Below are 10941 nucleotides of genomic sequence, written 5' to 3' on the forward strand. Positions count from 1 at the left end.
ATCTTGCACAGCTGGTTAAGAACTGTGGAGAGGTCTGTTTCACAGTCTTTCCCATGCTACTTAGCCATTCCTTAGAAAGGTGGGGGACACCAGAAGAGTAGGCTGTAGAGACTTTGTAGGAGACCTGTTGGGGTCCAGCCCCAGCAGGTCCAGGGGTTCCCAAAGGTGTGGATGGAGACAGCGTTCAGTTGATCAGCATAGTGAGGTTCTTTAGCCAGGTTCTATATTTATTGTTCGGTTACATCTGTATTTATACCAGTTGAGTTTAATCCTATCAATTCTATTCCAAAGGTTAGGGCATTTGTTAATCTAGTTCTGTTGAGTTTAATCCTGTCTAGGTTAATCTCTGTGTTCCATTATAAGGGCTATTCCAAGGTCACTGCTCTACTGATAAGGTACAAGAAAGTGACTGAAGGAGATTATCCTACCCAGTAAAGGTTATGTCCTCCCAGCCTCGCTGCTTGCCTTCCCTGGGACTGCCCTGTGTCGGTGGGTCTCCAGGGGTATAGGCTTTGGTGCTTTCCCTGGTGGGCAGACCCCTGCGGATGTGGGCCCAACAAGTCCCAAATTTATTGCCAAAAGTCTTAGTCCAAGTTCTTCATAAGTAGTACATGGTATTTCTGTAACACTAGGGGGTTTCACTGATTTATTCTCTTCCTTAGTCCTGTTAATCCCTAACTCCAGGGAAAAAATCCCCACCTGGGGAAACAACCTTTCTCAGAGAGGTGACCTTGGTTAAAACACATAGCGCTAAGAAGGGGAGCAAACATATTCAGAAGAGTATGCCATATACGCCAGGTCCCTTGAAACATATGCTGTGCAGATGTTTCTTCCCTGCAGCGACTGTGTCAAGCAGCAAGGATGGACTGGCTTCCGGCAGAGTTCCCAACTTAGAAACTTAGTAACTTGGGCACCTGGATTCCCATGGGAAAGTGAGGCAGGGTCACAGGTGGATGGGGAAAGACGGGGTCTTTTTTCCATCTTCTCGGTTTCTGACCTGGCAGATAAAATGTGCACACACAGAGGGTGGAGCTAGAGAAAGGGTACTTGAGATCTTACTGGCGCTGCTGTGGAGAGAGATCAGTGGTTGTGGCTGGGAGAGGCTCAGCTGTAAAGGACTCAGGAAAAAATCTGTCAAGAGGGTGTCCCAGTGAAAGTGTGTGGCTTTGGCTGACTAAGAGGCTTAACAATGCCTAGGAGTGTCACAGGCCAGAGAATTGGCAGGACTTCCTTAGAGCTGGAAGGACAGCTAGATATTCAGATAAACAGGAACAGCTGTTGAAGTTATTAGAAAGACCATGACGTTTGCCTAGGCATTCTATTTCTTTTAATCTTGCTCTATTCATATTTTCTTAAAACTTATACAACACAGTAATTATTTAGTAAAGCCCATCTTATGTTTTTAATTTATCTTTATTGTTGAAAGTATTACAGATGTTCCCCGTCCCCTCCCCATTGATCCCCTCCACTCGGCTCCCTCCTCCTCCCTAAAGCTCCATCTTATTTAAAAAATGATCTACATAGGTTGGACTGTGGGAATCATCTTTCACACCTGGTCCCTACACCTGGGCAGAGTCCATGTGGCTAGTGTTGGTCCTCAAACCTGGACCACGAAATGGGCTGCTATCTGAACTGCTGAAAGAAACAAGCAAGACTCTAGAACAGTGATGGCGAACCTTCTGAGCTCGGCGTGTCAAAATTTTGAAAAACCCTAACTTAATTCTGGTGCCGTGTCACATATAGAAATTTCATATTTTTTTTTTGATATTTGCAACCATAGTAAAAAAAAGATTTATATTTTTGATATTTATTTTATATATTTAAATGCCATTTAACAAAGAAAAATCAACCAAAAATATCTATAAAGTGAACAAAAACAGAAAAACAATGTACATTTAGGGAACCTTTTGAGCTCGGCGTGTCAAAATTTTGAAAAACCCTAACTTAATTCTGGTGCCGTGTCACATACTGAAGTTTGTCTGCTAATTCTTCCATTGCAGGTTCATACTTGGTGCACTTCAAGGCCAAGCAAGCACCACTATATATTTAAATGCCATTTAACAAAGAAAAATCAACCAAAAATATCTATAAAGTGAACAAAAACAGAAAAACAATGTACATTTAGGAAAAAATAATAATAAAAACAATGATAATCAAATGGTACGAAAACTAGAAATTAGTGACTTTTTTGTTGCTGAAGTTTGTCTGCTAATTCTTCCATTGCAGGTTCATACTTGGTGCACTTCAAGGCCAAGCAAGCACCACTAACTTCATCTGTTAGCCAGTTTCTTTTGTTCGTTTTAATATTATTTAATGCTGAGAACAAAGTCTCACAAAAATATGTTGATGAAAAAATTGTTAGCAAAGCCATCGCTAGATTTTTTATGTCGCTAAAAGTGTCAGGTACTCTGTTCCAAGCACTCAAAATTTCTTGTTCGTAGTTGCACTCTTCTTCATTATTCAAACGATTTCATTCCAGATTTTCAAGTTTCGACCTTAAGTCGACAAACACATGAGTCCAAATGCTACCTTGAAAATCTGCAAGTTGCGCCCTGACTGGTTTGGCTCAGTGGATAGAGCATTGGCCTGCAGACTGAAGGGTCCCAGGTTCAATTCCGGTCAAGGGCATGTACCTTGGTTGTGGGCACATCCCCGGTAGGGGCTGTGCAGGAGGCAGCTGATCGATGTTTCGCTCTCATCGATGTTTCTGGCTCTCTATCCCTCTCCCTTCACCTCTGTAAAAAAATCAATAAAATATGTTTAAAAAAAAAAGAAAAGAAAATCTGCAAGTTGCATCTCTAAATTGTCAATTTGCAACCATTGGAAATCCTTTAATTCCAAAGTACTGTAAACAACTACATCCGGATACTTAATTATTTTAATGGTCTGTTCTAGGCTTCTAAATTGGTCGAATCTTTCACCGAACTGTTCAAATAACGAGTTTACTATATTCTGGTACATAAGTATGGACTCCATTACACTCGTTGTAGTGGCCTTCTCGAAATACTTTTTTATCCGAGGAAAATACTTATAAGTTTTAGTTTCAATATCTCGCTTGAAAATTTTAAGTTTACTTTCAAAAGATTTTATGTATCCAAACATAACATCAATACTTTTGCCAAAACCTTGTAATTTTAAGTTCAGTTCATTCATATGAACAGAGAGATCTGTAAAAAACATCAAATTGCTGACCCACTTATGATCATTGATCTGAGGAAAGTTTGTCAGATCCTTATTCTTAATAAGTACCATAATTTCTTCAAAGCACTCCACAAATCGCTCAAGTACTTTACCTCGACTCAGCCATCTCACATTATTGAACATCAGTAGTCCACTGTAGGTTGAATCAACTTCCTGTAAAAGTGCAGAAAATTCTCGCTTGTGAAGGGGTCGAGAAGCTATAAAATTCACAGTTTTATTACAACTGACATGAAATCATTCAATTCTGAGAATCCCGATTTGGCACACAACACCTCCTGATGGATAATGCAATGAAAAGGTACAAGTGGATGTCTAATAGCTTCCATAAACAACTTCAGGAATCCCACATTTTTCCCCACCATATTTGGTGCCCCATCAGTCGTGACTGACACAATTTTAGAGATATCAATGTTTAGGTCACTGAATGTTTTTATAACAACCTTACATATTTCGTTTCCTGATGTACTTATTGGCACTGATTCTAACTTTATCAACTCTTCTCTCATTGTGAGACCATCAGAATATCTAGCAATAATCTCCAACCAAGCATTTGATGTGACACCAGTAGTTTCATCAAGAGAAATCGAAAAATATTTACAACTATTTAAGTCTTTTTTTAAATGATGTTGTACGTTTTTGTTAAGATCTATTATTCTGTCTTTGATAGTATTTCTAACTCAGAAATTCTTTTACTAATATCATCTTTATTTTTCATATCGTGAAATAGAGCTGGTGCACATCTTAAAAATGTTTCCTTAATAAATTCTCTGTCACTGAGGGCTTTTCCATGCTGAGCTATGGAGTGAGCAATACAGTAACTTGCTGATGTTAAATTTGTAGAGCATCTTACAAATTTAATGATGGAATTTGATTGACTTTTATAGAGGTGTAGCTGCCTAGAAATGTATTCCTTCCTTTCATCGATACTTTTTTTCAAGAGCTAACAGTGATTAGTTTCAAAATGTCTCTTTACATTCCACGTTCTGCTTACTACCGTTTCATTACACAGTATGCACAATGATCTGTTGTTTCTGTCTACAATCCCGTACATCTCGGTCCATATGTCTTGAAAGGGTTGGCTACTGCTACTTCCACTTCCTTTATCATTCAATCTTGCTTTTTTATTTTTTTGATTCTCCATCACAAGGCTGCAAAAATAAGTAAATATAAATCACGGCGTTTTTTATAAAAGGTTGATAGGTTTCTTACCTAGTAACTTTTTGCAGTGTTGTTGCACTGACTCCTGGTGCAAAACAATTCAAAGATAGTATGTATAACCAACAGATATATGGTGCTGTAATCAATTATCGGACACGCAGAATGTCTCATCGAGCACTATTGCACTGTATATCTTTTTCTTCTTACCCTCCCACTCCTGTCTCCTAACGAACATGGCGATCAAGTGTGTCAGTTTGCCGAATGCACCCGAACGCACGGGAAGCTTACCCGAGGCACATGTTGACAATAACGAGGCCGTTTCCAGAATTGGGCATTTTGTCACTCGAGTAAAAATAAAATGTCATGAGTAAAGATTAATCTCTTTATAGTGCAATTCTTAACCTTTTTATATTAATGTCAATATTGGAACAATGTATCTTGGATGTTTTCACTATGTATCTTTGCTACACAACACCGATGTACATGTTTACATCCGGTTTTAGAATTGCATTAGTGATCATGAGTAACGTGAGTAATAATATTACTCGAGTGATGCCCAACTCTGGCCATTGCGAGAGACAAATATTTGAATTATGCATTTTTTTTGTCTCTGTCGATGCGTGTCACCCAAAATGAGTTCGCGTGTCACCTCTGACACGCGTGTCATAGGTTCGCCATCACTACTCTAGGGCATGGAACTTGCATATTGAAAACTTTTTAAAAATATATTTTTTTTATTGATTTCAGAGAGGAAAGGAGAGGGAGAGGGAGAAACATCAATGATGAGAGAGAACCATTGATTGGCTGCCTCCTGCACGCCCCCCACTGGCGATCGAGCCCGCAACCCAGGCATGTGCCCTGACCGGGAATCGAACCATCCTTTATTGTTCCCCGCCTCCCAAGCATCCTCTTGCTTTCCTTCCAGCGTTTCCTTCTGTGCTTTCTCAAACCCAGGACCCTTCAGTCCGCAGGCTGAGGCTCTATCCACTGAGCCAAACCGGCCAGGGCTTGAAAGCTATTTTAATGGCAACAATAGGTGCAAGGCCATAGTCTCTCTCTCTCTCTCTCTCTCTCTCTCTCTCTCTCTCTCTCTCTCTCTAGCTTCACCAACATGCCTGGCACAATGGAGGGCACATTGTCATGTTGGAATTGAACGAATAAGCTTTTGGGAGGAGTTCATTAACCTTGTTGGAGAGGTTTGTTTGTTTTTCATTGTGTGGGATGTAGCATTGATGAGCCCTAAATGTCTTTCAACTCCCAGGATCTACGATCTTCCAACTCAAACAGGCACTTGACCACTGCCCTGTTCTTTGCCAGAGTACTGTCCACTTGCCCGCCCGCCCTCCGCCTCTCGGTTGGTCCGTCCCTTTCCTTCCCGTCCCCCAGGGCGCCCTTCTCTCCTGCAGATTGCTATCCTATCCCTAAATCTGAATCGGCAACGTCTCTTGCCTTTACCCGCTGCCTTTGTCGTTTCCCGCCATCCTCTCGCTTTCCTCCCAGCGTTTCCTTCTGTGCTTCCTCAGACCCACACGCGGCTGCTCCCGCCGCTGCCCGGTGCTGTCCCTCCTGCTCCCTCCTCCTCGGCTCGGCGGCACCTTCCCGGCTCTGCCGCGGCGGTGCCCCTCCTTCCCGCGCTCCGACTGCCGGACCCGAGTCGGAGCTCCGAGACCTCTGAGCCCGCCTCCATTGGCTGCGAGGGGCTGTCACTCTGCAGCAGGGGCGCATCTATTGGTCGGGCTGGAGGCGGGGCCGGAGCTGACTATAAAAGGCGGGGCCGAGGCGGCGCGAAGCGGACGGGTACAGACGGGCTGCGACCTGACCGCTGCGACCCAGGCGGCGGGTCCGGCGGGAGCGAGCGGGCGCGGGCGCGGAGCGGAGGCCCCGCACTGACGCTCCTCGCCTCCCCCGGCAGCCGTGCCCAGCCCGCAGCTCCCGCCGTCGCCCCAGGCCCACGCCACGCTGCACGTGCCGCCCGCTCCGTCAGTCCGCCCGTTTGTCCATCCGCCGAGATGAGCGAGGTGAGCGGCCCAGCGCCGGGGGCTCCCGGGGGGAAGACGGGAGGTGCTCCGGGTCCGGGGGGTGGGGAAGGGCACGCCGCCCGGGCCGCGGAGACCCTCCCCCGTCCCGGCTCTGCGAAGGGACTGGAGGGGAGGGAGGCTTTGAGTCCCCGCGCGGGGCCGCCCCGCATCTGCCCCGACGCTGCCGGGCGCCCCGTCACGGCCCTGACTCCCGCCTCGGCCCGGCTCAGCCCCGAGACCGCTGGCGTCCGCAGCCTCTGGGGCCTGGCCGGCTCCGGGAGAGGCCCCTCCGCAGAGCTGCCTGCAGCGCGGCTGACATCCTGGGTCCTTTGTGAGGCTCCTCGGCGTCCATCCCGCCAGACCAGCCCCCAGCAGGTGTCCTCTCCCGCGGAGCACTGCTCGTCGGTGGGCCATGCGGCGGCGGGAACCTCTCCGTCCCGAGTCCAGGGCCTCCCTTCCCGGATCTGGTCTGGCGGGAGCACACAGCTGGGGTCTGCAGCCCTTCGCAGCACGGGGTCTCCTCCAACCCGCTCTGAGCCCGCACACTTACCAGCTGTGGCCGTAGGCAGGTCACGCACCTTTCTGCGCTTCCTGCCTTTAATCTGTCAAATGAGGACAGTGCTGGCTGTTCTGATGATTCACTGAGCTCATACTACAAAGTACTAGACAGCACCTGGCACAGAGGAGGCACTCAGGCTAGCTAGCTATTGTCATTTTCTCCATTAAAAACAATATTTTAGAGTGTGACAGGAAACTAGCACAAGGATTCTCCAGGATGCGGTTCGTGAAGGGCCAGCCGCCTGGAGCCTGGGCTCAGTGCAGACCCACCTGCAGGGGGAGCTCTGCTGTCTCCTGCGAAAGCCGGTGTCCAGGGAGCCAATTAGTGCCAACTGCTCTGTTGTCCTGGTTGCCATGTCCACTAAGCTTCTCCTGGAAAATGCAGCTACTCTGGGGGCTGTAGATGGACTAAGGAAGGCTCCAGTCCCTCAGCTGGTTGTGGCTGTGCGTGTGTGTGTGTGTGTGTGTGTGTGCACCTTTTAAAAACAAAAGAGCCCTGGCTGGTTTGGCTCAGTGGATAGAGCATCGGCCTGCGGACTGAAAGATCCCGGGTTCAATTCTGCTCAAGGGCACGTGCCCGGGTTGGGTTGCAGGCTTGATGCTCAGTAAGTGGGGGGTGCAGGAGGCAGCCGATCAATGATGCTCTCCCATCACGGATGTTTCTATCTCTCCGTCTCCCTTCCTCTCTGAAATCAATAAAAAATTAAAAATCAATCAATCAATAAAAAGAAAAAAAAAACAATGGTTCAAATTTTCTTTTCTCTTGATTCTTTCAGCCCTAATATGAGAAGAGGTTTTCTTTGTCCTCTTTTCACTGAGGTCTGGAGCTCAATGCCCCTTCTAGTGTTTCTAAATCTGTGGGTTGCAATTTAAGCCATCCCCTGGGAGTCTGTGATCTGAAGGCCATGTCACTGGAGCTGGTGGTTAGCCTGTGCTTTTTTGGGGACGCGCACAGCCTCCCTGTAGGACACACTGCAGAGGCTGACGTTAGGGTGGTGTTTGGCGGCGTGGCAGAGCTGCCACAGTGGCGAGGAAAACAACGTGGTCTCGCTCAGCAGCCACACTCAGTAGCCTCGGTCAGGAGCTCAGTCAAATGACGAGAGCGGAAGCCTCGGATGGGGTCTAGCTGGCAGTGTGGGCAGGGCTGCCCAGCCTCCCAGGCTGCCAGAGTCACTGGCTCTAACTAGCAGTTTACCATAAAGCTGCCTCCTACCCCAGAGCTGAGCCTGGCTTCAGGGATGAGTATTTATAAAATCCAGAAGCAGCCACCTGGGTGCACACAGAGCCCAGCTGTCACTGACCCAGATCCCCAAAGGGCCCTGCTTCCTTAGGGGCCAGAACCCAGCCTGCCTTCTTTCTCTTGTGAAGTGTGATGAACAGCGGAAGTGCTATCCAGAGCCCTGGCCTCCAGGGAGACTCCAAACCGCCTCATTCCCCTTCGCCCAGCTGCAGGGGTCTCCTCTCACGGGCTGGAGTGTGCAGCCCAGGAAGGCCCAGTGCACTCTGACTCTTGTATAAGCTTCACCTCCCCACCTTCTTCTTGCTTCAGAGAAACTGCATGAAACGAGAGGTCTTAGGTTCTCTAAAGATTCCCATTTCAACTGAAGAAGTGGTCTCCAGACTCAAAACAACTAAGAGTCTAGGGATTCTGTTGGGGCTGCTGGGGAGGGTCTCAGCTCTACTTTGCCTTGGTGGCTCTTTGCTGTCCCTCAGCACTGCAGTAGAGCCCCCGTGCGTGTGTGTGTGTGTGTGTGTGTGTGTGTGTGTGTGTGCCGCGCTCATGCGCAGAAGGGCTGCAGGGACTCCTCCAGCTCCGGACTTGATTGCTGTGAATCGCAATCTGCTTTTACAGTTGAATAACTTTTCTCTGGTTTCAGTGAAGGATGAGAAGGGGAGATGCATGCAGTCCCTGGGGGCTCTTTCCTGTGATCCCTTGTCATGTGATGTAGCTCAGCTGCTTAAGGCACAATGGCAAGTCCTGTGATCCCATTGGTTCCTCAGCTGTGAGGAGCTCAGCTGGAGGAATCTGTTGGTCCCGCCTGTTTTGACAGCCAGGGGCTGCAGAAAGGCGAGAGCTTAGAACTGGTATTCCCTCCTTTATTGTTCTGCTGATGTCCTTTTAAATAATCAGAATGGGATCTCACACTTAGGGGGTCACATTCTCTTTCCTGTGCCTCTCTCTCTGAGGCTGCATGATGGGAGTTTGCTCAGGGTGACATCACCGTGTTCTGTCTTCTGTGAGCCAGTTGTTAGAACCCTGGTAAGGGCGTGGAGGAAATCCAGGTTTCTCTCTCATTGGTAGTTGTTATTATCATGGCTGTATTGGCCATCTAAGATTGGGATGCCTTTCACTGCCGGAAACATCTGTCTTCTGAAGTAAGAGAAACCAGAACTCAGTCCCCATCCCGGTGTCGGCTTTAGCTGCTTGAGCAGGAGCCTCTGGCTAGTACAAGTGGGTGACTTTGCCACCCTGTGACCTGGGAATACGGACAACTCTTTCCCAGCTGCAGCTGTGATCAGTTCTCTACAGGGCAGGGCCCTGAGGAACGTGGCTGGGGTCCAAACGCACAAACCTGTTGCAACTCCATGTCTGTCTGTGGAGGGTCCTAGCTGATGGGGGGAGGGTGCAGGGGGAGAGGAGGGAGGAGGATCAGGGCAGTAATCTTCTCTAGGGAGTGATTCTATGAAAGTCTCCCCGTTTTCTTTCTATTTATCTATAGTTTCAATTTGTCTTTCATTAGTCTATTTTATCTTTGACAAATATAAATTTAACTTTGCAATCATTCTTCAGGGTAGAAATACAGGTATACCTTTTATCAAGAAAATCTCAAATAATATATCAAAACACTTTAGTGATATTTTAGATTTGTTAAGGAGCCCTGAAATCATCTGGTCCAAACTTCTCATTTTACATATAAGGAAACCAACCCAAACATTATCTAAATTTACACAGTACCTGAACCAAGACTAGGGCAGACTGCTGACCTCCCATCCCAAAAGAATTTTCCATAGATTTCTTTATCTCCAGTGAATATAGAATAACTTCATTAACATGCAACTTTTAAGGAATATATTATAAATACTTTCTATAGGAAATCTAAGCAGTGTGATTTAATAAATGCTGAGCAAGAGGATAGAGAAGGAGAGCGAGCCACACAGAATGGTGTCCATCGGTGGGCACATCTGGTAGGATGCGAGGCAGGGCACCTGCTATCCTTCCTCACTGGGTGCCTGGTTCCTTTGAAACAGTGTGGTGAGCGTGCCAGTGTGGAATAAGCGATAGGAGTGAGCGAAAGGGGCGGGTGGGGCCCTCCTTCCCTGGTGCTTCGTTTCTGTCCATCATTGTTCCCAGAGCAGCAGAGCAGCAGGGACCAGAAGACAGGCTTTTTCTGAACAGCAGGAAGCATTTGACCTGCAGGTGTCTGCGTAAAGCTAGTGTACCCGGTGACCAAAGGCTGGCGTGTGGTCCTCCGGCATTTGGCCAACTGACTTCCAGGGAGACCACAGGCTTTGGGGAGAGAAGCCTGGGAGGGGGAAGAAGAATGCGCTAGGCTGGCCGAGCAACAGCGAAAGCCCCCGGGGGTTCCGCTAAGCGCATGATCTACATCCCCCTCCAGACCGCCGCGCAAGCGGCTCCCCTTTCCCGGAATGACTCGCCGGCATGAGTGAGCCAAGTCAGAAGCAGATCCAAAACCGCTTCTTCAGAGACCTGGATCGCTGCAGGCGCCTCTAGACAAGGCCCCAAACCTCGCCCTTCTCACATCTCTCCCTGAAGCCTGACGGTTGCTTCAGTGGGGCTGGGGGGGAGGGGGGGAGGCTGGCCCCCGAGGTTCCCCACCCCCACCGCTGGCTGTGGTCCTTGGTGCTGCCTCCCTCCCACGCCGAGCCCTCCAGCTGAGTGCTTTCAGGGGGCGGGGGATCCGTGCGTCTGTGTGGGACGTCAGGGCGGGTGGGATGCGCCTGAAGATTACAGTCGGGAGAGGCTTTGGCACCACTCCCCCCCTCG

General features: G+C 48.2%; 1 protein-coding gene across 3 annotated transcripts in view; it reads left to right on the forward strand.

Annotated features, from left to right (window-relative positions):
* Positions 1–6161: 6161 nt before the first annotated feature.
* PCP4L1 (Purkinje cell protein 4 like 1) overlaps positions 6162–10941 on the forward strand; it is a 13026-nt gene continuing 8246 nt past the window's right edge. For all 3 annotated transcript variants that reach the window (XR_001345503.2, XR_002826391.1, XM_014445671.2), the window contains exon 1: positions 6162–6377. Coding sequence is in view for 1 of the 3 variants with exons in the window: in XM_014445671.2 (XP_014301157.1) it covers positions 6369–6377 (9 nt within the window). In the remaining 2 variants the exon portion in view is untranslated. The remainder of the gene's footprint in view (positions 6378–10941) is intronic.

The sequence above is a fragment of the Myotis lucifugus genome, unplaced genomic scaffold, assembly GCF_000147115.1.
Source record: "Myotis lucifugus unplaced genomic scaffold, Myoluc2.0 scaffold_478, whole genome shotgun sequence".
Taxonomy (NCBI): domain Eukaryota; kingdom Metazoa; phylum Chordata; class Mammalia; order Chiroptera; family Vespertilionidae; genus Myotis; species Myotis lucifugus.